At 44.0% G+C, this 27065-nt stretch overlaps 2 protein-coding genes across 3 annotated transcripts in view; both read left to right on the plus strand.

Annotated features, from left to right (window-relative positions):
- The first annotated feature begins 10507 nt into the window (after window positions 1-10507).
- LOC121538666 (transmembrane protein 216-like) lies at window positions 10508-18313 on the plus strand. 2 transcript variants are annotated; one of them, XM_041846873.2, is made up of 6 exons: window positions 10508-10604; window positions 10942-10955; window positions 14634-14727; window positions 14868-14960; window positions 15180-15381; window positions 17844-18313. In XM_041846873.2, exons 1-6 carry the CDS (start codon window positions 10592-10594, stop codon window positions 17857-17859), a joined length of 432 nt encoding a protein of 143 aa, XP_041702807.1. In that variant the 5' UTR covers window positions 10508-10591; the 3' UTR covers window positions 17860-18313. The 2 variants fall into 2 exon arrangements, with proteins under 2 accessions (XP_041702807.1, XP_041702808.1); XM_041846874.2 differs by lacking the exons at window positions 10508-10604; window positions 10942-10955 and adding an exon at window positions 13756-13791 and having other exon boundaries at window positions 14655-14727.
- Window positions 18314-18683: 370 nt separating this feature from the next.
- Window positions 18684-27065, plus strand: part of shtn3 (shootin 3) — a 37579-nt gene continuing 29197 nt past the window's right edge. The window contains exons 1-2 of the mRNA XM_041846875.1: window positions 18684-18967; window positions 22242-22302. Of these exons, the coding sequence (XP_041702809.1) occupies window positions 18890-18967; window positions 22242-22302 (139 nt within the window). The 5' untranslated portion in view covers window positions 18684-18889. The remainder of the gene's footprint in view (window positions 18968-22241; window positions 22303-27065) is intronic.

Here is a 27065-nt window from a genome sequence, read left to right on the forward strand (position 1 = left end):
TTAAACTATGGTGCGCAACATGATGCAATGTGCCTATAAATGAACACAAGTTTTTCAAATTGCCGCGGTCTTGGGAGCTAGAATTGGGATCATATGCTGTGCTAATGCCGATAAAAAAAAAAAGAGAGAGTAATGGAGAGCACTGTACACTACGGCGAACTTAGCAAATAAGACATTTGTGGTAAGTACATGGGGACCGCCATCTTTATGCACCTTCGCTATTAACACCAAAAAGCTCATTTTAGTTTTCATGAATTCTTACGATATAGACAATTGTCAAAGTCGCGTCAATTCAAATCTGGTATCAGGAACAAAAGAGGTCAACACGACTTCTAAGGTATACTAGTTATTTTAATTAATGCAAAAACCTTCAATGGTAAATATGATGTTTCGTATATACGGGCTCTCTGTGATGTCTCGCAGGACACCCCAGAGAACTAACTAATTGTTCCAGAAAACAATACCCAAATACTCTGACAGAGGAAGTTTCCCACTTCTCTGCTGGCCAATTAGAGTAAAGACTTGAGTGGTTTAAACTTTCTCAGCCAATCCGTTGATGCAGGGGGTTGGTCTCATCTCTTCGGCGCCATTTGTTACACACTTCAGCCAGGCACAAGATTATCATAACAACCTATCATAGTGAGAAGAGCCAGCTCCCTTAGACATCATTCCCATGCCAAAGGAAGACTCATAAATCACAATGAACTATTATAGTCTAGCATTTGAAGACACAATCCTTATCTTCTCTTCACATCAATCACAGCCTGCCAGGTGTCACAGCCTACATTAGCCCAGTCAAGACTGCATTCTTTCTAAGTTAGTCATCCCATCAGTTTAGGAGAATAATAAATCCCCAATACAATCTTGACTTTGTAGCTGTGGTAACTAGTGACAACCCAGCGCCATTGAGGCCTTCTCCATTTTGATGTAGTCCATTTTCTTCTACTACTACTATTTGTTGGCAAACAACTGTGTTGTTTGAACAGGTATAAAGCCAAGGTTGCCGATTAACTAGCACCTGCACTTATTGAATGTTTGCTCCCGTCACGAGTATAACTCATTGGCTGATCCCTCCTGGTGATCTGGATGGAATCATGTGATCCTTCCTTAACCCATTGGAAGTCCCACCCAGTTGACTACTTACATTTATTTTTATTTTTATGCTCAATACTCCCGAGTTGATGGCTGCAGTCCAGTCGTGTTATTTTTACCCCCTCAGCCCTGCACTAGCCACTTTCCCTCTGGGAATCCCAGTCGAAACTGGATGCAGTTTGATTGCCATCTGAAGTGGCGGTCCAATTCACAAAAGATGCCCTCTGCCCTCTTTTTAGCTCGAGGGTGCAAGTGAACAACTTTGATCACTTGCGGGGTTGATATGACCCACAATTCAATGCAAACTAGTCACGTGTCAAACTCCGGTGGCAGCGAAGTGTCAAATTTAATCAACAAGCTGCATTTTTCAGTATGTGGAAATGTTTAGATGCTAGCTTTCAAAAAAAAAAATATATATATATATACAGTAGATTACATTGATTTTAGCAAATGGGAATATGACTCTCAAGGTGGCTCAGACTTACAGTGAGGAACCTATAAAACATAGCTAGCTAGCTTCATAAACACATTTTTGGGAATTCTGAAAGGTATTGGAATAAATGACCAAACTATAAATCTAGATAGTCAGCTATGGGTAACTGTAAATCAAATCAAATTGTATTGGTCGCATACACATGTTTAGCAGAAGTTATTGCGGGTGTAGCGAAATGCTTGTGTTCCTAGATCCAACAGTGCAGTAGTATCTAACAATACACACATTTTAAAGTAAAATAATGGAATTAAGAAATATAGAAATGTTTGGACGAGCAATGTCGGAGTCCGGCGTCTATATATATATATATATACAGTGCATTCAGAAAGTATTCAGACCCATTTACTTTTTACACATTTTGTTTTGCCTTATTCCCATTAAAAAAAAACTAAAAACAGTTATTTTTTAAATCTTTGCAAATGTATTACAAATAAAAAACAGAAATACATAAGTACTCAGACCCTTTGCTATGAGACTTGAAATTGAGATCAGGTGCAAAAACCAAGCCATGAGATCGAAGGAATTGTCTGTAGAGCTCCGAGACAGGATTGTGTCGAGGCACAGATCTGGGGAAGGGTACCAAAAAATGCCTGCAGCATTGAAGGTCCCCAAGAACACAGTGGCCTCCATCATTCTTAAATAGAAGAAGTTTGGAACCACCAAGACTCTTCTTAGAGCTGGCCGCCCGGGCAAACTGCAATCGGGGGAGAAGGGCCTTGGTCAGGGAGGTGACCAAGAACTCAATGCTCACTCTGACAGAGCTCCAGAGTTCCTCAGTGAAGATGGGAGAACCTTCCAGAAAGACAACAATCTCTGCAGCACTCGACCAATCAGGCCTTTATGGTAGAGTGGGCAGACTGAAGCCACTCTTCAGTAAAAGGCACATGACAGCCCACTTGGGAGTTTGCCAAAATGCACCTAAATGACTCCCAGACCATGAGAAACAACATTCTCTGGTCTGATGAAACTAAGATTGAACTCTTTGGCCTGAATGCAAAGTGTCACGTCTGGAGGAAACCTGGCACCATCCCTACGGTGAAGCATGGTGATGGCAGCATCATGCTGGGGGGATATCTTTCAGCGGCAGGGACTGGGAGACTAGTCAGGATCGAGGGAAAGTTGAACGGAGCAAAGTACAGAGAGATCCTTGATGAAAACCTGCTCCAGAGTGCTCAGGACCTCAGACTGGGGCGAAGGTTTACCTTCCAACAGGACAACGACCCTAAGCACACAGCCAAGACAACATAGGAGTGGCTTCGGGACAAGTCTCTGAATGTTCTTGAGTGGCCCAGCCTGAGCCCAGACTTGAAACCGATCTAACATCTCTGGAGAGACCTGAAAATAGCTGTGCAGCAACGCTCCCCATCCAACCTGACAGAGCTTGAGAGGATCTGCAGAGAAGAATGGGAGAAACTCCCCAAATACCGGTGTGCCAAGCTTGTAGCGTCATACCCAAGAAGACTCAAGGCTGTAATCGCTGCCAAGGGTGCTTCAACAAAGTACTGAGTAAAGAGTACGAATACTTATATAAATGTGATATTTCCATTTGTAATATTGTATCAATGTTCAAAATTTTCTAAAAACCTGTTTTTGCTTTGTCATTATAGGGTATTGCGTGTAGATTGATGAGGGGGGGAAAACGATGTAATCCATTTTAGAATAAGGCTGTATCTTAACAAAATGTGGAAAGTCATGGGGTCTGAATACTTTCTGAATGCACTGTGGGTGTGTGTGTGTGTGTGTGTATGTATGTATGTATGTATGTATTGTGACGTCACGAGAGGCTACACAGCTTTCAGCGGGATTGCTCAAGTAGTGCAAGGAGACAAGGTTCAAACAAAACAAGGATTTTATTATAGGTCTTGGGAAATTAACGAAAATATAACAAAATTCTGTTCTCTTGTGGCTCTTTAAGGGTTAACAGTTCAGGGATGTCTCTTCCACATCCAAAATCATAATTCTCACTCGCTCAGATAACTTTTCCCCAGCCTTACTGTAGTCCACGTTGCAGCTAGTGGCCAACCCAGCAAAAAGTCCTTCCAAATGTCTCTCACGTATTTCCACAGGTGCATATATCCAAAGGTGAGTATTTCCCAAAGGTAAGTATCTCCAAATCCTTATATTCCTCATGGAAGTGGACGTGCAGCACTCTTGTCCTCCAGAGAGCCCAGGTTGGAGACTGTGTCTCTTCCCTTCCCAAACCTTCAGCTCATCAGCTCCTCATTTGTTTCAGCTGCGTGGGAAGATTGGCCATAGAGGGGTGGAGTTCCCGACCATACCAGCAGATGGAGCCATAGCTGTCTGGGTTTGCAGCCACCTCAGGGGGGATGTAACGTCCCTCCAGGACACAGCCTCTCGTGACATCACACATCCCCCTCCTCGGGACCGACGTCCTCGTCGGGTAAAGGCAGCGAAGAAGGCATCACGCCGGGAGAGGGCGTCCGCATTGCCGTGGTGCTTGCCAGACTGCTCTCTCTTCAACTCCTCCAACTCTAGGACCAGGGACTCAGCCTCCTGTTGTCTCTCCTTGAGTTTCTTACTGAACGCATCAGCCTTGGTTTTAGCAGAGTTTAGCTTCTGTTGAGCAGCTTTCAGTTCCTTCTCTCTCTCTGCCTCCGCATTCTTCATCTTGTTCTCCAACACCTTGTACTTCTCCTCTGCCTTCTTCTGGACCTCCTTACTACTGCGCAGGGTCTCCTCACACTCCTCGATGGTCCTGCGCAGCCTCTCCAGCTCCTCCTGTTGCTTAGGGAAGGAGCTCTGTTGGAGTTTAGCCTGGAGGATATCTAACTCTTCTGTCTTCATGTCTAACTGTTGCTTTAACAAACGATACCCTCTCAGCGGTCCCCTTCAGACCAGACAGTTCTTTGTCCAGATTCTGTAGCTCCGTCTCTGTGTCGGTCTGGGCACCTGCCATCCCTATCAGAGCCCGGGCGGGAGTGAGTAACTCGGAGGATTGCACCGGAGCCTTCCCAGGATGAGTCTTGCCTCTCCGTTTCCGAGGTACTCGGGTTATCCTCTCCTGAGACTCTCTCCAGAGTGGGTAAAAGGCTGGGCAGTCTCGTCCAATTAGGACAGGGACGGGGAGGGAATCAACCACCCCCGCCGTCGTGTGTATGGTTCCCCGTGTGCTGGTCATTGTAAGTTCAGTAATGGGGTATTCTCTGGTGTCCCCATGGACACAGGAAACTGGGAGGACTTTCCCCGGGGTCAGACACGTTGGGCCCACCAAATCCTTACGCACCAGGGTGGCCCGGCTACCAGAATCCAGTAAGGCCTCCACATCATGGTGATTCACAGTTACCGGGCAGGTGGGGGGTCGATCTGGGCCGCCATCTACGACTCCCAAGAGCGAGGCAAAACGGTGTGTGGGTGCTGAGCTGGAGGACTCCGCAGTGGGCATAGGTTCATCGGCTGGTTTCCCCACACTGCCAGGAGATATGTCCCATCTCCCCACACCGGTAACACTGTCGAGTTTCCCCCTCCTGGTGTACTCTTCTTGGACCCGCCTGGTTTCTGGCTCCCCCTGGAGCCGGGATAAGTCCTGACGTGGCTGGGTTCGAGACCTTGGGGTCCTTTGGACGGGTTCTTCCCATTTGTGGTGGGGGCCGCACTCCTGGGGTCTTTTCGGGAAGCATTCAGCATCTCCGCTGTGGCCTGGTACTTTTCCACAGCTTCCACGGTCAGATCAGCCGTGGTCAAGGCCTGTTGACTGATGAACCGTTTTGCCTCATAAGGCAGGGCGCGTGAGGTAACGATCCACCACAACGGCCTCCACCACCGCCGCTGCTGTATTCCTCTGCGGATCCAGCCATTTCCTTGCGATTCGGACAAGTTCATGCATCTGCGCCCGAGGAGGTTGGTCTGGTTGGAAGGTCCAGCTGTGAAAGCGCTGGGCCATACCAAACTTTGTGAGTCCATATCTGCTGAGGATCTCAGACTTCAGGGCATCATAGTCAGTAACCTGGTCAGGGCCCAGGTCCCGGACAGCATTCAGCGATTCCCCGGTTAGAAAGGGGGGCTAACAGACCAACCCACTGTTGCTTGGGCCAGGCTTCCCTAGTGGCCGTGGCCTCAAATGCATGCAGGTATGCCTCAATGTCATCGGTAGCTCCCATCTTAGATATAAAGTCACTTGCCTTTATTGGGCGGGTATTTTGGACCACCCTCTGTCTCTGCAACTGCAATTCCTCTGCCTTCAGAAGGTTGGCTTTCTTTGCTCCTCCAAGAGAGCCACGTTTGCTTGCATCTGGGCTTGCTGGCCAGCAACAAGGGCTTTCAATATGTCCTCCATTTCAGTCGGGCGGGGAGCCTACGGCCAACTTGGAAAACTGGGTGATCAAACCTTCGGTATCCTCCTCTGACATGCACTATTAACGCTTGAGCGTGCCCGTGTTCTCCACCATCTGTGACGTCACGAGAGGCTACACAGCTTTCAGCGGGATTGCTCAAGTAGTGCAAGGAGACAAGGTTCAAACAAAACAAGGATTTTATTATAGGTCTTGGGAAATTAACGAAAATATAACAAAAATTCTGTTCTCTTGTGGCTCTTTAAGGGTTAACAGTTCAGGGATGTCTCTTCCACATCCAAAATCATAATTCTCACTCGCTCAGATAACTTTTCCCCAGCCTTACTGTAGTCCACGTTGCAGCTAGTGGCCAACCCAGCAAAAAGTCCTTCCAAATGTCTCTCACGTATTTCCACAGGTGCATATATCCAAAGGTGAGTATTTCCCAAAGGTAAGTATCTCCAAATCCTTATATTCCTCATGGAAGTGGACGTGCAGCACTCTTGTCCTCCAGAGAGCCCAGGTTGGAGACTGTGTCTCTTCCCTTCCCAAACCTTCAGCTCATCAGCTCCTCATTTGTTTCAGCTGCGTGGGAAGATTGGCCATAGAGGGGTGGAGTTCCCGACCATACCAGCAGATGGAGCCATAGCTGTCTGGGTTTGCAGCCACCTCAGGGGGATGTAACGTCCCTCCAGGACACAGCCTCTCGTGACGTCACAGTATGTATGTATGTATGTATGTATGTATGTATGTATGTATGTATGTATGTATGTATATATATATATATATATACTGCTCAAAAAAATAAAGGGAACACTTAAACAACACAATAACTCCAAGTCAATCACACTTCTGTGAAATCAAACTGTCCACTTAGGAAGGAACACTGATTGACAGTAAATTTCACATGCTGTTGTGCAAATGGAATAGACAACAGGTGGAAATTATAGGCAATTAGCAAGACACCCCCAATAAAGAAGTGGTTCTGCAGGTGGTGACCACAGACCACTTCTCAGTTCCTATGCTTCCTGGCTGATGTTTTGTTCACTTTTGAATGCTGGGGGTGCTTTACATTAAGTCATTTAGCAGACGCTCTTATCCAGAGCGACTTACAGTTAGTGAGTGCATACATTATATATATTTTTTTTTTCATACTGGCCCCCCGTGGGAATCGAACCCACAACCCTGGCGTTGCAAACGCCATGCTCTACCAACATCCCTGCCGGCCATTCCCTCCCCTACCCTGGGCCAATTGTGCGCCGCCCCATGGGTCTCCCGGTCGCGGCCGGCTACGACAGAGCCTGGATTCGAACCAGGATCTCTAGTGGCACAGCTAGCACTGCAATGCAGTGCCTTAGACCACTGCGCCACTCAGGATGACAACTCTAGTGGTAGCATGAGACGGAGTCTACAACCCACACAAGTGGCTCAGATAGTGCAGCTCATCCAGGATGGCACATCAATGCGAGCTGTGGCAAGAAGGTTTGCTGTGTCTTTCAGCGTAGTGTCCAGAGCATGGAGGCGCTACCAGGAGACAGGCCAGTACATCAGGAGACGTGGAGGAGGCCGTAGGAGGGCAACAACCCAGCAGCAGGACTGCTACCTCCGCCTTTGTGCAAGGAGGAGCACTGCCAGAGCCCTGCAAAATGACCTCCAGCAGGCCACAAATGTGCATGTGTCTGCTCAAACGGTCAGAAACAGACTCCATGAGGGTGGTATGAGGGCCCGACGTCCACAGGTGGGGGTTGTGCTTACAGCCCAACACCATGCAGGACGTTTGGCATTTGCCAGAGAACACCAAGATTGGCAAATTCGCCACTGGCGCCCTATGCTCTTCACAGATGAAAGCAGGTTCACACTGAGCACATGTGACAGACGTGACAGAGTCTGGAGACGCCGTGGAGAACGTTCTGCTGCCTGCAACATCCTCCAGCATGACCGGTTTGGTGGTGGGTCAGTCATGGTGTGGGGTGGCATTTCTTTGGGGGGCCGCACAGCCCTCCATGTGCTCGCCAGAGGTAGCCTGACTGCCATTAGGTACCGAGATGAGATCCTCAGACCCCTTGTGAGACCATATGCTGGTGCGGTTGGCCCTGGGTTCCTCCTAATGCAAGACAATGCTAGACCTCATGTGGCTGGAGTGTGTCAGCAGTTCCTGCAAGAGGAAGGCATTGATGCTATGGACTGGCCCGCCCGTTCCCCAGACCTGAATCCAATTGAGCACATCTGGGACATCATGTCTCGCTCCATCCACCAACCAAAGGTTGCACCACAGACTGTCCAGGAGTTGGCGGATGCTTTAGTCCAGGTCTGGGAGGAGATCCCTCAGGAGACCATCCGCCACCTCATCAGGAGCATGCCCAGGCGTTGTAGGGAGGTCAGACAGGCACGTGGAGGCCACACACACTACTGAGCCTCATTTTGACTTGTTTTAAGGACATTACATCAAAGTTGGATCAGCCTGTAGTGTGGTTTTTCACTTTAATTTTGAGGGTGACTCCAAATCCAGACCTCCATGAGTTGATACATTTGATTTCCATTGATAATTTTTGTGATTTTGTTGTCAGCACATTCAACTATGTAAAGAAAAAAGTATTTAATAAGATTATTTCATTCATTCAGATCTAGGATGTGTTGTTTGTGTTCCCTTTATTTTTTTGAGCAGTGTATATGATTAGGTGAATGAGTAGGTGTGTCCAAACTTTTGACTAGTACTGTATGTATGTATGGGATGTATAGACTTTATGGACAGTATGTGGATAGAATATATAGTATATCTGAATAGTATATGTACAGTAATAGTTGAATAGGATGGACAAGAATACAGTATATACATATGAAATGGGTTAAACAGTATGTAAACATTTTTAAAGTGACCATTGCTCCATGTCTATAACTAACTACCTGACAGGAGTGCTAGCTACGTTAGCTTGCTAGGTACTGTTAAGTTGCGTAATTCGAATCTGGTATCAGAACAGAATTTAACACTAAGTCGCTGAATATATTCTCAGCTTTTTTATTAATATAATTAGTCAAGTGAATAAATGGTAAATGCAATCTTCGTATATACGGGTTCACTGTAACACCTCGCAGGGCAAAACAGAGAACTAACTGTCCCAACCCAAAGTTATTATTTTAATACTCTGACAGAGATAGTTCCCATTCAAAGCGGGCCTGTCAGAGTAGAGGCTGAGCGTGGTTTAAACTTACTCAGCCTATCGTTGGCGCACAGGCTGGTCCCAGCCCCTTGGCGCTTCACTGTTGCCGGGCATTAGTTGTTTTTTGCAACTTGTCTCGAGAGTCAGCAACCTCAGACATAGTTTCCTCTTCTTCATTGTTGCAGTACACATGTCCTTGAGCGGTTTAACAAAGAGGCAGTGTGTGTGTGTGTGTCACAAGTCTATCTCAGCCTCCCCCCTAACGGTTCCTCACATTAGTCACAGCTTGTTATGTTAAACAATCTATATCAGTACAGCACAAACCTATTATGTTTAATCATTAATGTATTCTTTGTAAGCTAGGCATAACATCTAATTATAAGAAAATAGATCCCAACAGTACATCAATAGCTTTACGTTGGTTGTTTTTAGGCTCAACTTCAAGATTTCCACCAAGGACATTGCCTCTCCGATCATCACTCTCTCTCGCTTGGGCAAGGGACATTTCAGGTACACTCGGATGTGACAATGTAAAACATCATTTGAGGGTTGAGGGCCGAGGGCTGTCTACTTCGCATTTGGATCACAGCCGATATTCATGTAATAATAAGGAATTCCCCTCGACCACGCCCACAAAAAAAAAAAAAAAAAAAAAACATCCCCAGTGTAAAAGAGACAATTTCGTAGTATACAGAAATAACAAAACATGCCGAAAAGCATGTTTTTCAATGTACATGTAACCTGGTAAAAAATCCCAACCTACGGTTCGCAATGCTCCCACTTTGGGAAATAGAGCCTGTGAGAAGAGCCTGTGGGGACCCAGTGTCCAAGTAGGCTACACGTAGCTATGTGTGTGGAAAACATTTAATCACAGGAAAGACATTTAACTTGTTTAGTATACTCTGTTTGTAATTCCACTCACTACTTGTAGCTGTATAGTCTGTTTGTTTGGGTTGTTGGTCCTGGCTAGCTTAATGTTCTGGTTGGTAGCTAGCTAGCACTCACTCACTCATGTGGCTGCTAGCACCATCATGAAAAGGGCATGAGGGAAGCCCTACAACAGGGTTCTTCAATTCTGGTCCTGGAGGGCCGAAACACCTCTGTTTTTCATCCTCTCCTTCTAATCAGAGGCTAATTCAGACTTGGGACACCAGGTGAGTGCAATTAACTACCAGGTAGAAATAAAAAACAGAAGTGTTTCGGCCCTCCAGGACCTGAATTGAAGAACCCTGCCCTACAATATTATGTTTTTCTAAGTAGTGAGAACGCTCAGGAGCAGGCAATGTTGAAAAGTAATTTAGACATGTTGTACTTTTCTTAACTATAGTTTTGTAATTGACTAAAACAAGCAGACCACAAGAAAATTGCGTTTGAAAAAGGTCAAGTTTTTGCTGTGAGCCAATGGGGTAACCTAGGTAACCACAGGTTGTTTTCCCTACAGGCGTTCTATCTAATACTGACTGGGACTATGGCGCTGCCCATGCTAAAACAGGCTTTTGGGCACTAGAGTCCTCTATCTATGTCTATGGGTGCGGCGTCTGTCTCCATGGTAAACAAACATGGCGGTGTCTGGTGAGTGGGAGTAGTTTTCATAAATGTGTAGAAAAGTTGTGAACGATAAATATCTATGGTTATTAATCGCATGTCATAATGTGCATATGATTTGAGCTTTCCGTTTCAAGATAATTGACTTTAGTAGGCTTAGCATGGGAGAAGTAACGTTATCTACTAACTAGCTAGCTAGCCAGTTAGCTAGCTATCTAACGTCAGCTAGCTAACATGTTGATGTTCAAGCAAGTGTGCCAGTCAGACATTTTGGATATACGTCACTGTAAGCCTGTAGATAATTGATATGGAATGGGATAATTTAGAAGAATTGTTTAACTGCTCATTTGTCTCATTCTTGCAGGAAAACATCCAATTGTATCCTTTTATTTTTGTTGTAATGTTGAATCTGCATCAACTGCATTTAATAGCTAGCTAACGTTAACGTCAGCTATTTCATGAGTCACTGTGGCAGTTAACGTTAATGTGCATCCCAATATGACTCTTTATTCCTTATATAGTGCACTACTTCTGAGCAGGGTCCTATGGGTCCTGGTCAAAAGTAATACACCATAGGGAATACGGTGCCGATTTCAGACACAGTATTAGGGACGTCAAAGCCAAGGTTCAGGCTGCTGCACAGTCACAATGGAAGCTCTTGTCAAGAGCAGGGGTAAGCCATTTTTTGTGTGTGCCCCTTTTGTGATAGCGGATTCATTAGGGACCCCCTCATAACTCGAGTGACATAAAAATAGCATACAAGGAGCTATGACTATGGCAGTGCATGGCTGGATGAACCAAGTCTCGGGCTCTGGGAGGGAACATTGTGAAGGCCCACCTCTTGGCATCGAGAGAAGATGTTGCAATTTTCAAGCTAATATCCTGCAATTCTACACAATATGCCACGAGGCAGAGAGAAAACGTTGCAGTTTTAAAGCTAGAGTCCTTAATTGAAACGATAACAAAGTGGACACCCCGCCTCTGTTTTAGTAAAAAGCTGAGGGATGGGAGAAATGTAACCAATGAAATTCATCGACAGAGCAATGGATTCCAGGACTGACCATCCATGATACATCAGTTATAGTTTCACCAATGTTTTGAGTCTATACAGTGTTTTGTTTTAAGCAGTAAGCCCCGAGGGGGTGTGGTATATGGCCAATATACCACGGCTAAGGGCTGTTCTTATGCACGACGCAATACGGAGTGCCTGGACACAGCCCTTAGCCGTGGTATATTGGCCATATATCACAAACCCCAGAGGTACCTTATTACTATTATAAACTGTTTACCAATGTAATTAGAGCAGTAAAAACAAGTGTTTTGTCATACCCGTGGTGTACGGTCTGATATAGTCTCCTGTAGCTCAGTTGGTAGAGCATGGCGCTTGCAACGCCAGGGTTGTGGGTTCATTTCCCCCGGGGGGCCAGTATGAAAATTTATGTACTCACTAACTGTAAGTCGCTCTGGATAAGAGCGTCTGCTAAATGTCTAAAATGTAAATATACCACGGCTGTCAGCCAATCAACATTCAGGGCTCAAACCACCCAGTTTATAATTACATTTGCATTGTTTACAAACAGAGTAAAACAAGCTATTTTGGGTTCTGATGGGGTACAACAGTTGAACTAAGCTCATAAGTTATATTCTTCAATAATCGATGGGTATATCATGGTATTCCATACCAAAAATGCATGTAGCAACTCAGGATTCAAGCTGTAAATTACAGTGCATTTATGAAAAAAAAAGAGAAATATTAAGTTGGAAAATGTATAATTGTTGGAGCACTGGATACCAATGTCCCAGTGAGCCTCCCAGGCCCATGTTGCCCAGGGTTAAGAACAGAAATTGTAGATTAATATTATCACATTGTGTTGTATTACACCCTCTTAACCTATTCCATAGATCCCTTTGCCAAAATTATTTTAATCTGTTGTTAGAAATTTTCATTTTTTTTTTTTTTTTATGGAATTATTTTTTAAATATATATACAGTACCTGTCAAAAGTTTGGACACACCTACTCATTCCAGGGTATTTCTTTATTTTTACTATTTTCTACATTGTAGAATAATAGTGAAGACATCAAAACTATGAACTATGGAATCATGTAGTAACCCAAAAAGTGTTAAACAAATCAAAATATATATTATATTTGAGATTCTTCAAATAGCCACCCTTTGCCTTGATGACAGCTTTGCACACTCTTGGCATTCTCTCAACCAGCTTAATGAGGAATGCTTTTCCAACAGTCTTGAAGGAATTCCCACATATGCTGAGCACTTGTTGGCTGCTTTTCCTTCACTCTGCGGTCCAACTCATCCCAAACCATCTCAATTGGGTTGAGGTCGGGTGATTGTGGAGGCCAGGTCATCTGATGTAGCACTCCATCACTCTCCTTCTTGGTCAAATAGCCCTGACACAGTCTGGAGGTAAGTTGGGTCATTGTCCTGTTGAAAAACAAATCTCAGATTCCGTGTGGCCTTTGAATAGTGTTAGTTTAAACAGCGCATACACCCCAAACATTTGCCCCTTATTCTATTAATTTCAACGTGATATCAATGGAAGTGATAAAAACATAATAATAATTGCATTACGCTTACCGTATTGTCGACCCACTTGAATCAAAATGCAAAACTTCAAAATGTAGCTAGGTGTCTTCTACAAATTACGACTGCACCGTATTGAGGGGAGGATGGATGGGGCCATGTATCGCGAGATCTTGGCCAACAACCTCCTTCCCTCAGTAAGAGCATTGAAGATGGGTCGTGGCTGGGTCTTCCAGCATGACAACGACACGAAACACACAGCCAGGGCAACTAAGGAGTGGCTCCGTAAGAAGAATCTCAGTGGGGCGCCAGTTAATGAACCAATAGAACATCTTTGGAGGGCTGAAGCCGTATTGCCTGTGACAGCCCCGAAACCTGAAGGATCTGGAGAAGGTCTGTATGGAGGAGTGGGCCAAAATCCCTGCTGCAGTGTGTGCAAACCTGGTCAAGACCTACAGGAAACGTATGATCTCTGTAATTGCAAACAAAGGTTTCTGTACCAAATATTAAGTTCTGCTTTTCTGATGTATCAAATACTTATGTCATGCAATAAAATGGAAATTAATTACTTAAAACTCATACAATGTGATTTTCTGGATTTTTGTTTTAGATTCCGTCTCTCACAGTTGAAGTGTACCTATGATAAAAATTCCAGACCTCTACATGCTTTGTAAGTAGGAAAACCTGCAAAATCGGCAGTGTATCAAATACTTGTTCTCCCCACTGTACACATTATTCCCAGATTCTGTGTGGTTTCTGAGCTTTGTTAGTTTTAACAGGACGTGCAACCTCATATCCCCCCCTCTCAAACTATTGATTTCAACGTGATAATCGATAGGAGTGATTGACAACAGTTTTGCGTTTCTCTTTCTGTTGGTGACCCCTGTATCAAAATGCAACATTCCACAATGTAGCTGACTGTCTTTTGCAGGTTGTTCTCGAACCAGTGATGTAAAATTATCTCCAGTTTCCATGTGGTTTTTGAGTTGTGGTAGTTTCAACAGAACATACAACTTGATTTCCCCCCTAATCGATATGAGTGATTTATTGTTAAAACAACAGGGTATTTGGTGCGTGTGCAGTTTATAAGGTGCTCGTAAAAAAAAAAAAATACAAGTAATATGATTACTATTGTTACACATTTATGTGTAGATAGTACATTTTATGTTTAGGTTTTCAATATATCACAAACTGTTTCTGCATGTTGGTTAACTGTGTTTTTACATTGAGCTATTTATCAAAATGTATTGTCAACAGGAAGCAGCGACAGCATAATTTTCAGGAATATAAAACTTTCAACATTAATTTCCAATGGTATTGGACTTAATCAGGTAAAAACCGCTGAGTGGGTCCAAAAATGTACTGTGATTGATTTATATTGATGATATAGGCTACCAGAAATCACCTAAAAGGGTTTTCCCTGCCTACTCATATCATAGCCCCTTGGTTATATCATCTGCCAGTGGGCTACCATTTGTTAGTCTTAGATATGACCTTAACAACACAGCTCAGTTGTCCTCCACACCACTGCAGGTCCTGTTCTACCTCAACTGCTGGTATTTTGCTGCCTACTTCATTGCTGAGGGTCTGATGTTTGTTTACAAAGGTTTGTAGTCTACTCAAATGGCCACACAAGAAACATAAACTAATGTTTAATCAATCACTCACTGCCTGATGTTTTGTAAACCCAGTGTCTGGCTAAAAGCAAAACTATTGATTTCTAAATATGCCTATGTATTTCCACAGGATTGTTGCTACCATACCCACCAGCTAGTCTCACGTTGGACGTTGGGCTACTACTTGTTTTTCTTGGCCTGGAGTCCCTCCGAATATTTTACGGTTTGTGTTTTGTTAAGCTGTATTCTGGGCTACCGGTATGCCTCTGCATCATCACATGGTGTAGATTAATACACATGTTCATTAAAATAAGATTATTCACATTATGTAGCCCACATTGTGTGCTTATCACTTGTCATATTTGTTGCCTTTATGGCATCTGGTAGTTCTATTTGGCACATACTGTAGGTTAACGTTTTTTTCCGTCCACACTTGTCCCAGGTTGGAAGGGGAACTTAACAGAGCGTTCTCTGGCCATGTCAGTGAGTGTGCTGGTCCTGGTGCCGTGCACGGTGCTGTCTGTGTATTACCTGATGCTGCAGACCTTCGTCCTGCGCCTGGAGTTCATCCTTAATGCTGTGTTACTCTGCTTCTACAGTCTGGAGATGCTGCTGGGAATCATGTCCATATCTGCTTTCTCCAGGTAGGAGAAACATGACATAGCCTGGGTACCAGTATGTTTCTCCAGGTAGGAGAAACATGACATAGCCTGGGTACCAGTCTCTTTCCCCAGGTAGGAGAAACATGACATAGCCTGGGTACCAGTCTCTTTCCCCAGGTAGGAGAAACATGACACAGCCTGGGTACCAGTCTGTTTCTCCAGGTAGGAGAAACATGACATAGTCTGGGTACCAGTCTCTTTCCCCAGGTAGGAGAAACATGACATAGCCTGGGTACCAGTCTCTTTCCCCAGGTAGGAGAAACATGACATAGCCTGGGTACCAGTCTCTTTCTCCAGGTAGGAGAAACATGACATGACATAGTCTGGGTACCAGTCTCTTTCTCCAGGTAGGAGAAACATGACATAGTCTGGGTACCAGTCTCTTTCCCCAGGTAGGAGAAACATGACATAGCCTGGGTACCAGTCTCTTTCCCCAGGTAGGAGAAACATGACATAGCCTGGGTACCAGTCTCTTTCTCCAGGTAGGAGAAACATGACATGACATAGTCTGGGTACCAGTCTCTTTCTCCAGGTAGGAGAAACATGACATAGTCTGGGTACCAGTCTCTTTACCCAGGTAGGAGAAACATGACATAGCCTGGGTACCAGTCTCTTTCCCCAGGTAGGAGAAACATGACATAGCCTGGGTACCAGTCTCTTTCTCCAGGTAGGAGAAACATGACATGACATAGTCTGGGTACCAGTCTCTTTCTCCAGGTAGGAGAAACATGACATAGTCTGGGTACCAGTCTCTTTACCCAGGTAGGAGAAACATGACATAGCCTGGGTACCAGTCTCTTTCTCCAGGTAGGAGAAACATGACATGACATAGTCTGGGTACCAGTCTCTTTCTCCAGGTAGGAGAAACATGACATGGTCCTCTGTAGCTCAGCTGGTAGAGCACGGCGCTTGTAACGCCAAGGTAGTGGGTTCGATCCCCGGGACCACCCATACACACAAAAAAAATGTATGCACGCATGACTGTAAGTCGCTTTGGATAAAAGCGTCTGCTAAATGGCATATTATTATTATTATGACATAGCCTGGGTACCAGTCTCTTTCCCCAGGTAGGAGAAACATGACATAGCCTGGGTACCAGTCTCTTTCTCCAGGTAGGAGAAACATGACATGACATAGTCTGGGTACCAGTCTCTTTCTCCAGGTAGGAGAAACATGACATAGTCTGGGTACCAGTCTCTTTCCCCAGGTAGGAGAAACATGACATAGCCTGGGTACCAGTCTCTTTCTCCAGGTAGTAGAAACATGACATGACATAGTCTGGGTACCAGTCTCTTTCTCCAGGTAGGAGAAACATGACATAGTCTGGGTACCAGTCTCTTTCCCCAGGTAGGAGAAACATGACATAGCCTGGGTACCAGTCTCTTTCCCCAGGTAGGAGAAACATGACATAGCCTGGGTACCAGTCTCTTTCCCCAGGTAGGAGAAACATGACATAGCCTGGGTACCAGTCTCTTTCTCCAGGTAGGAGAAACATGACATAGCCTGGGTACCAGTCTCTTTCCCCAGGTAGGATAAACATGGCCTAGCCTGGGTACCAGTCTCTTTCTCCAGGTAGGAGAAACATGACATAGCCTGGGTACCAGTCTCTTTCTCCAGGTAGGAGAAATATGACATAGCCTGGGTACCAGTCTCTTTCCCCAGGTAGGAGAAACATGACATGACATAGCCTGGGTACCAGTCTCTTCCCCAGGTAGGAGAAACATAACATAGCCTGGGTACCAGTCTCTTTCTCCAGGTAGGAGAAACATGACATAGCCTGGGTACCAGTCTCTTTCTCCAGGTAGGAGAAACATGGCATAGCCTGGGTACCAGTCTCTTTCTCCAGGTAGGAGAAACATGGCCTAGCCTGGGTACCAGTCTCTTTCTCCTCTCTTGCCGTCTCCTTATGGAATTTACATTTAAAGGGTTGGCAAGAGAGCAGAAACAAACTGGAGGCATACTATAGAGAGGCATGACATGCCCTTCTTTCTGGACTGGGGAGATTCCTTGGTTTTAGGCCTCATCAATTGTTGATTATTGATCAATGAATGTATTATGCTTTGCTCTTAACCTGTGACCTTGCATAACGTTTCACTGTAAAGGTCCTATATCAGTGATGCAGGACGTGAACTTGCATAACGCTTCACTGTAAAGGTCCTATATTAGTGATGCTGGATGTGAACTTGCATAACGTTTCACTGTAAAGGTCCTATATCAGTGATGCAGGATGTGAACTTGCATAACGTTTCACTGTAAAGGTCCTATATTAGTGATGCTGGATGTGAACTTGCATAACATTTCACTGTAAAGGTCCTATATTAATGATGCTGGATGTGAACTTGCATAACGTTTCACTGTAAAGGTCCTATATCAGTGATGCTGGATGTGACCTGATCTGCTCAGTGTTTCATGCTCATCAGTTTTTCCTCCATTTTGCTTGTCAGGTCTAAGGTGTACTAAGGAAGATGAATGCTGTAATGTTCCACATGGTTTCAAGAGGAATGTAGAAAGGCTTTTCACCAGGATTGTTCTGTCTGTCGAATGTAGAAAGGCTTTTCACCAGGATGGTTATAATGTAGAAAGGGTTTTCACCAGGATGGTTATAATGTAGAAAGGGTTTTCACCAGGATTGTTATGTGAACAGATGTTCATCCCACATGTTGTAGTTCTACTGTTGTTATATGATCTGTTAAAAGCCTAATATTCATATTTTTGTAATGATGAAATGTCACCTTTATTACCTGTTTTTTGTATCAATTGTCAATCTTGTGTGGTACTAGCAACACTAATGGAATTGTCTTATGAGGGTATTCCGTGTGCTGTACCTGATAATGGAATGTATTTGTTGTTGTTGATTCAGAACACTATATTTCATTATTTACTTAATAAAAACAATTCCTAATTACTTCATTCACCAGATGACTTTTTTCCTCGAGAGTCATTTATATTCCTGATTTGCTGAATCCCACCAGCAGCCTATGGTTAAACCCAGATCCTAATTGCATAGAACAGGGATATTGAACAAATCTGTGTTGTTGAGTATTCTGAAGCAAAGATGGTACATTGTTGTCCTTCTGCAGAGAGATGGCCAGTTATTATTATGTATTTGTTTACATTTAGCAGTTGAAGACATTGAATGAAACGTTTAGCCTAATTACAATGGACAATCAATCTGATTGGGTGGAGCTTTTCATGTTCATCAGCAAATGTGGACGAATACGAAATGAGGATGCATGCGCAATAAACCCAGAGTAGGTGGGGGGCGAAGGGAGGGGGGACCGGGGCAGGCGATGCTGTCAGCGAAAGGATCCTGTGTGCCTGAGTAGAAGTAACGGTCTTGACCATCCCATGGAGACATAAAATGATATTTATTTCTAAGGCGTATCAGCGGACTTGCCGGTTGTTGTTAGAAGTAGCCTAGTTATTTTCTTTCTATAATACGTTATTATACAGGCCAAGATATTAGATTAGTTATCTGCCGGGTTTAATCATGCTACCGTCTTCATCATCGGGGCTGGTGCAGATGGAGGGATGTGGGGAAGAGGCGAGGGATACCCAGAAAGTGCAGGTAATAGATGCTCTTCTGTTGTATTTTAGACCTTTTCCCAAGATTACAGAAGTAACATAGTAGACATAATGAGGTCAAGGTGACACGTTTTTATTTTTCCATGCAAATGTTTGTGCCGGCCGGCTTCTTCGGCTGAGAGAAATCAAAGGGCCGACCCCTCCCAAAATCTCGCTGTTCTTGCCATTGCTAGGAAAACCCGGTGTCGGAAAGATTTTGGCAGCTAGATTATTTTTTGGATCCGTAGCTGGATACACTAAAAATAATGATTGGATCTCAGTTGAACAAACCAGATTAGAGGCTTGGTTATTAGGAGCATCATAATCTATTATATTGGTAATTTTATCACAATGTTTTTTTAGATATATTTCTGTACTACATAATTTGTTGTTTCTAGAAATTAATCCTATGCACTATAAATCTATGCACTATAAATTAATTATGTCAGGCCTTGACTAAAGTGTCCCACCAAGAAGGCCTATCCTATTTCTTAAACCGTAGCATATTTTAAAGTATTTATAAAGAAAATTATATTTCAAGCATGATTACACAGTGCTACTACTGTTTTAATAAAATAAAATAAATGTGTGGGCCACATGCTTTAACAATATGCTAGTCAAGGCAATTTCTGATCAGAAAGTCCCTGGGAGAGCTAGGGGCCTTGCAGAAATACACAGATGTTAGGGAAGAGCTTCCTTTGGCTGTTATAGAATAATTGGTAAGAAAATGAAAATATACCTCTATCCTGCCTCAATGGATAATGACCCAACATAGGCCACAACAGGGGTGCAACTTTGGTTTTAGAAGTGGGGGGCATAATAATATATACATATATATATATATATTTTCTCAGTCAGATAAACACTCCAAACAGCCTACCCGACCACTCGGAGGCGTCCGCATGGTCCTAAAGCACACCGTTGCCGCGTTTGTATCACATTCCAATGATAAAACTGGGGGGGACAAAAATGCAATTTCGGAATGTGGGGGGGATATGTCCCCCCTGTCCCCAGTGAAAGTTGCGCCCCTGGGCCACATACTACCTACTGAATGTACACTGAATTGTAGAAGAACCATTGTTTTCCATGTACTCCAATATCTCAGAGGAACTCTGTATACTCCGACCACCCATTACCTCAAATAATAAGTGGCATAAAGAGTAAACCATGTTGAAGCTGCTCCCTTGTCTGTCCAACAAACTGAAACTATAGGGAGATAGTCGTACAGCAGATCATAGGAGACTGAAACTATAGGGAGATAGTCGTACAGCAGATCATAGGAGACTGAAACTATAGGGAGATAGTCGTACAGCAGATCATAGGAGACTGAAACTATAGGGAGATAGTCGTACAGCAGATCATAGGAGACTGAAACTATAGGGAGATAGTCGTACAGCAGATCATAGGAGACTGAAACTATAGGGAGATAGTCGTACAGCAGATCATAGGAGACTGAAACTATAGGGAGATAGTTCTACAGCAGATCATAGGATATTGAAACTATAGGGAGATAGTCCTACAGCAGATCACAGGAGACTGAAACTATAGGGAGATAGTCCTACAGCAGATCATAGGAGACTGAAACTATAGGGAGATAGTTCTACAGCAGATCATAGGAGACTGAAACTATAGGGAGATAGTTCTACAGCAGATCATAGGAGACTGAAACTATAGGGAGATAGTCGTACAGCAGATCATAGGAGACTGAAACTATAGGGAGATAGTCCTACAGCAGATCATAGGAGACTGAAACTATAGGGAGATAGTTCTACAGCAGATCATAGGAGACTGAAACTATAGGGAGATAGTTCTACAGCAGATCATAGGAGACTGAAACTATAGGGAGATAGTTCTACAGCAGATCATAGGAGACTGAAACTATAGGGAGATAGTCCTACAGCAGATCATAGGAGACTGAAACTATAGGGAGATAGTCCTACAGCAGATCATAGGAGACTGAAACTATAGGGAGATAGTTCTACAGCAGATCATAGGAGACTGAAACTATAGGGAGATAGTCCTACAGCAGATCACAGGAGACTGAAACTATAGGGAGATAGTCCTACAGCAGATCACAGGAGACTGAAACTATAGGGAGATAGTCCTACAGCAGATCACAGGAGACTGAAACTATAGGGAGATAGTCCTACAGCAGATCACAGGAGACTGAAACTATAGGGAGATAGTCGTACAGCAGATCACAGGAGACTGAAACTATAGGGAGATAGTCCTACAGAAGATCATAGGATATATATGATGGGATGCATAGACATTATGGACAATATGTGGATAGAATATGTAGTATATCTGAAGAATATGTAGGATAGAATAGTATAGGTACAGCAATAGTTAAATAGGATGGACTAGACTAGAATACAGTATATACATATGAGATGAGTAAAACAGTATGTAAACATTATTAAAGTGACCAGTGTTCCATGTCTATGTACATAGGGCAGCAGCCTCTAAGGTGCAGGGTTGAGTAACCGGGTGGTAGCCGGCTAGTGACAGTGACTAAGTTCAGGGCAGGGTACTGGGCGGAGGCCGGCTAGTGGTGACTATTTAACAGTCTGATGGCCTTGAGATAGAAGCTGTTTTTCAGTCTCTCGGTCCCAGCTTTGATGCACCTGTACCGACCTCGCCTTCTGGATGGTAGCGGGGTGAACAGGCCGTGGCTCAGGTGGCTGAGATCCTTGATTATCTTTCTGGCCTTCCTGTGACACTGGGTGCTGTACATGTCCTGAAGGGCAGGTAGTTTGCTCCCGGTGATGCGTTGGGCTGACCGCACCACCCTCTGGAGAGCCCTGCGGTTGCGGGCGGTGCAGTTGCCGTACCAGACGGTGATACAGCCTGACAGGATGCTCTCAATGGTGCATCTGTAGAAGTTCGTGAAGGTCTTAGGGGCCAGTTAGTAGAGCACAGCGCTTGCAACGCCAGGGTTGTGGGTTCGATTCCCACGGGGGACCTGTATGAAAATATATGCACTCAGTACTGTAAGTCGCTCTGGATAAGAGCGTCTGCTAAATGACTAAAATGTAGGAGACTGAAACTCTGTGACAGATAGGGACAGTGTGTTGACAGAAGGAAAGTGTCAATGTAATGAGTCCAGTGTCCTATCCATCATACCCTACAACAATGATTAATGGAATCAATTAACTACACTTAAATGGATTGTGCATGGATATCTATTTGTGTTGGTTATTGGTGACTGTGACCTGCGTATGATCGTATTGTAGAACATGACATACCTGTGACCCCCATTAATTCCTGTTCCTCAGTGCAAGAGACTGACTGAAGAGAGAGATGAAGCAGAGAGCCAGCTGAAACACATCAAGAGAGGTGAGTCCCAGACTGTGACACACATTACCTCTCTACACACCCCTCTGGTGATGACCGCCTCTCCAAACTGGCTCCTGAATGGGTGTGTGTAAGAAGGTATCCCAGTTTCCATGACTACTCAGAGCCTCAGCCAACCATAGTCACGGATTTGTGTTTTGGCGACCCTGCCCAGTTCTTCCTAGCAACATGTAATAAAATACTACCGTAGCTCCATTAACAATTGATTTGGTAAAGAACGAGGTTACAGGGTTGAGTGCTGGAGCGCTGACAGACTGCCTGATATCATCATGCGAGGTAAGAAAGATAATAATCATTCAATATTCAACATTCACAGCTACAGTATACTGTAGGTTTAAAGTTCAGTGTAGCATTAGCATGACAGGGTTGTTGTCGTCCTACTTACTCACAGCTTTCAGCTAGCTGTCTTTGGGAATGTTGAATTATAGGTTACGTCATCAGCATTTTGTTCAGATGGTTGGCCGGATCATTACAAGTCAAGTTCCTGAAATGCTTCTGCTTGACACTTTTGTAGGATAGGTAAATCATGCTAGTGTTTACATTTTGAAGTGCAGCATCAAATCATTTTGCAGTTCTTACATGACCTCATGAAGTTAGATGTGTGCTGCTGACCAGTTTCAGCTTCACAGACACACGGTCTTTAAACAGACAGGTAGCCTATTTTGTTTGCTGGCCTTTAACCTAAACAATAGATAAAGAAAGAAAGGTTGCCCTGAATTATGACTGTAGACTCCTAGACACCATAGGAGTCTTCAGCCAGGGCAAAAGGAAAGGTAGTGTCTAGAACGTGTTGTTATTACCAGGTCTTATTATAATCGGTGGACTGTGTCTCTCCTCTGTCCCCTGCTGTGGTTGTCATTCATTCATCTCTCTGGGGAGGAACACAGACACTGATGAGTGCCACAGTCACCAGCCAAAACCTCGTGTTATTTTCACTGCATTATTCAAATCCTCAATTATGAATGATTCATTACTAGAGAACGAGAGGGGCTGCTCCTGTGTTCTATTGTGGTCCTTCACTCAGAGTGATACTGTATATTTTATAGGTACATTATACTCAAGTCAATATAGGGAAATACGCTTTTAAAATACAATTTCAAGTTGATATGCTCTTAAAACAAGAGATATTAGTATGTATGACCAACTACAATTTATCATACAATTATCGTTGGCTATATAATCTCTGAAAATCAACATAGCTTATTTTCTATAATGCTGAAATCCTGAAATTATAGGCTATACCTATTTGCTTTGCTAGGACCAAAAGATGGCTGATTGCATTCAAACAACAATAATACTTCCAAGACCTCATCGCTGACAAACAAGCAGACTCAGGCCTGCAGCGTTGGTACTGTACTTCTTTGATGCAGCGAGCCAGCATGACGCTGCAGATGTCCCTGCTGATTGGCCTAGCTTAGCTCCTCTCCCTCCTGACAGCGGTAAATGCTTGGTCTCTGTTTGGGGAAACAGAAGGCAGGCTTATATTTCCCCTACAGTTCAGTGTCTAGGATAAGATTATGCTGCCTCTGTAGAGGAGCTCTGAGTAAGTCACTGACTGTGTCCCAAACTACACCCTATTCCCAGGGCCCTGGTCAAAAGTAGTGCACTATGTAGGGAATAGGGTGCGATTTGGGACGCAGGCACTGACTTCCTCCGAGCTCCTCTACAGAGTACGACACCATGTTAAAGGCAGGTTTTTGGGGGCAGCATTCAGCTCATGGAGCATTAAGCATAGAGTAGTTATTGACCTAGAATCAGACAGACACACAGCCCTCCAGATCTGCTCTTTCACTAGTCTCATTGCAGAAATACTGTACATGTGGAGATCCACAATCCAGGGAGTCCGAGAGGAGTCGTTTAACTGTGGGACAGCTATAGAGATCAGCCTGTCATCATGTGTGTGTGAGCTGCAGACCTTTCCTACTGCTCCTAAGCGTGATAACAAGCAGAATCACCTATCCCCTTTCCCAGAATTCTCACTGACTCATCCATGCTCAGTGTCAGACACCAGGGTCAGGATCGACCTACTGCTTTGTAAACATGGTGTAATCAAGCTGTGGATAATATGCAGAGGCATGTGTGTTCAGAAGGCATTAAAGCAAATGAATGAATAAGCATGAACATTTTGAATATTGCGTTAAGATGTTGTGTTTTTTGCAACGGAACAATATAGCACATGAATAAACACGGTGGATGCTTCGTCAGAACGCAGAGGACAGGAGGAGTTTAGCAGACTAGGCTGTTGTACCCCTAGTTGGATGGGTGTCACGGTGAAACAGATGAAACCAGATTCTCCCTTGAGGGGCCAGTTTGGAGGCTAGAGGCACTGTAGTAGTAAACACATTATATACTAAGATGTGTAGGGAGCAATGTTTCCTCAAAAAAATTTCAGCACTGAGCAAATTTCAGGTCTGCTGAGCACAGATTTGAACGTTGTGAAAATTCGGTGCAACTTTTGGCGCGCGCTTACAGTGAACACTGAGGCTGTTCCCGCTTTGTTACAGTTTTAACAGTGGCCAAGTAGGCTACTGTGGCTATTTGATCATAATGTAGGCCTACCAGAGTGGCCTACCATCAAAAACAATGGAGGAAATACATCCCATAACATTTGAACATGGAAATAGCTGTTGTGTCGTTCAGCCTACAGATGCAGCCAATGTGTGGTTTCAATGTAGGCCTACATTCTATCAGACTTTTGAAAAAAAACATGCAGGGCTTATCCACTTGTCCTTCAGACAAGGAGGTGACTGAAAATGTTGTGTTGTTTGATGCAAGAAAAAATGCATTATTATTCCCATACCATTATTACAGAGAATCAGACAAATTATGCTACCCTCTGCCTATTGGCTACTTGTCTGAAAATACAACACTGCCCCTTTAAGACAGAAGAAAAGCTGTTTATCTGACTAGTTTTTCAAAGATGTCTAGAAATACGTAGGAAGAAACCACTCCCCCATTGCTGACTAGAAATTAGCTATAACTGGGCTAATAACTCACTAACTAGCAAAGGATATGAACAAATGTACCCTTGTGGCTAGATGCAGCTCTCGCTTTGATCTCAAAACAAGCGCATCTACTCACGACCGCTCATGCTGTAAACACAGTCCAGTTCAAAGTGAATGGCACAGATCCATATAGGGCAATTGTCTATTTGCATATAGAGATACTGCAGCTCTGATTGGTTATGGCGCACCGGTCTGGTAGAGTATGTGTCGTGCCTGTCAATGCAATAGAATCCTACTCCAATGCGCTCTGTTTTCGGTATGTTGCATTGAAAGTGGCTTAACACTGCATTGATTTGATCACAATTCCCACAGAAAAGGGAAACGTTGATAGTGTTAACTAAAGGGGAAAAACTAGAAAGTTGAGTGAAGTTCAATCTCGTGCTTCTCTGCGCGGGCTGATATTTCTTCTGCACTGCAGTCCTGCACGCATGCAGCTTAGAGGGAACATTGGTAGGTAGCATTTCAATAATTAACAAATGATGGCCATCTGGGTGTAGTGGGTGTTGTGGGTGTTCTGGGTGTCGGGTGTCGTGGGTGTAGTGGGTGTTCTGGGTGTCGTGGATGTCGTGGGTTTTGTGAGTGTACTGGGTGTCGTGGGTGTAGTGGGTGTTCTGGGTGTCGTGGATGTCGTGGGTTTTGTGAGTGTAGTGGGTGTCGTGGGTGTCGAGGGTGTTGTGGGTGTACTGGGTGTTGTGGGTGTCGTGGGTGTAGTGGGTGTTCTGGGTGTTGGTGGTGTAGTGGGTGTTGGTGGTGTTGAGGGTGTTGTGGGTGTTCTAGGTGTAGTGGGTTTGCCAATATGCAATGAGTATGTGCATATGGGAGAATGATTGTACCTCTTTTCCTGACAACAGCAGCAACCAATCTAATTTTTTCATGAAAAATTGTAAGAACCGTTTAAGTACTGTGTAGCCTATGTTTTGAAACAAAAAGAACCACAAATTCAGGATAAGCTTTCAATAGAACCACATGGACTTTAGTAAATCTGATTTGGAGTATATAGTAGCTAGAGGAAATACTAATGATTTACAATGAAAAAAGAGCCAGAGCCTTCCTGGTCTCCAATGCAACATGATCTGGCTCCATCAGCATGTCACATGGACCCTGCTACTGTTCTGTCTGTCGCCAGAGTGGAACTGAATAGCTCAATAAGGAGAAGGGGAAATAGAGTGAAACTGAATAGCTCAATAAGGAGAAGGGGAAATAGAGTGAAACTGAATAGCTCAATAAGGAGAAGGGGAAATAGAGTGAAACTGAATAGCTCAATAAGGAGAAGGGGAAATAGAGTGAAACTGAATAGCTCAATAAGGAGAAGGGGGAAATAGAGTGAAACTGAATAGCTCAATAAGGAGAAGGGGAAATAGAGTGAAACTGAATAGCTCAATAAGGAGAAGGGGAAATAGAGTGAAACTGAATAGCTCAATAAGGAGAAGGGGAAATAGAGTGAAACTGAATAGCTCAATAAGGAGAAGGGGAAATAGAGTGAAACTGAATAGCTCAATATGGAGAAGGGGAAATAGAGTGAAACTGAATAGCTCAATAAGGAGAAGGGGAAATAGAGTGAAACTGAATAGCTCAATAAGGAGAAGGGGAAATAGAGTGAAACTGAATAGCTCAATAAGGAGAAGGGGAAATAGAGTGAAACTGAATAGCTCAATATGGAGAAGGGGAAATAGAGTGAAACTGAATAGCTCAATAAGGAGAAGGGGAAATAGAGTGAAACTGAATAGCTCAATAAGGAGA

This window comes from Coregonus clupeaformis, chromosome 3 (genome assembly GCF_020615455.1).
Source record: "Coregonus clupeaformis isolate EN_2021a chromosome 3, ASM2061545v1, whole genome shotgun sequence".
NCBI classification, from domain to species: domain Eukaryota; kingdom Metazoa; phylum Chordata; class Actinopteri; order Salmoniformes; family Salmonidae; genus Coregonus; species Coregonus clupeaformis.

Bases quoted from the DNA above. Each gene is read 5' to 3' on its own strand.
- LOC121538666 (XM_041846873.2), top strand. The intron at 14,728-14,867 runs GTTTGTAGTCTA...GTATTTCCACAG, and splicing joins TCTGATGTTTGTTTACAAAG to GATTGTTGCTACCATACCCA. The intron at 14,961-15,179 runs GTTTGTGTTTTG...CACTTGTCCCAG, and splicing joins GTCCCTCCGAATATTTTACG to GTTGGAAGGGGAACTTAACA.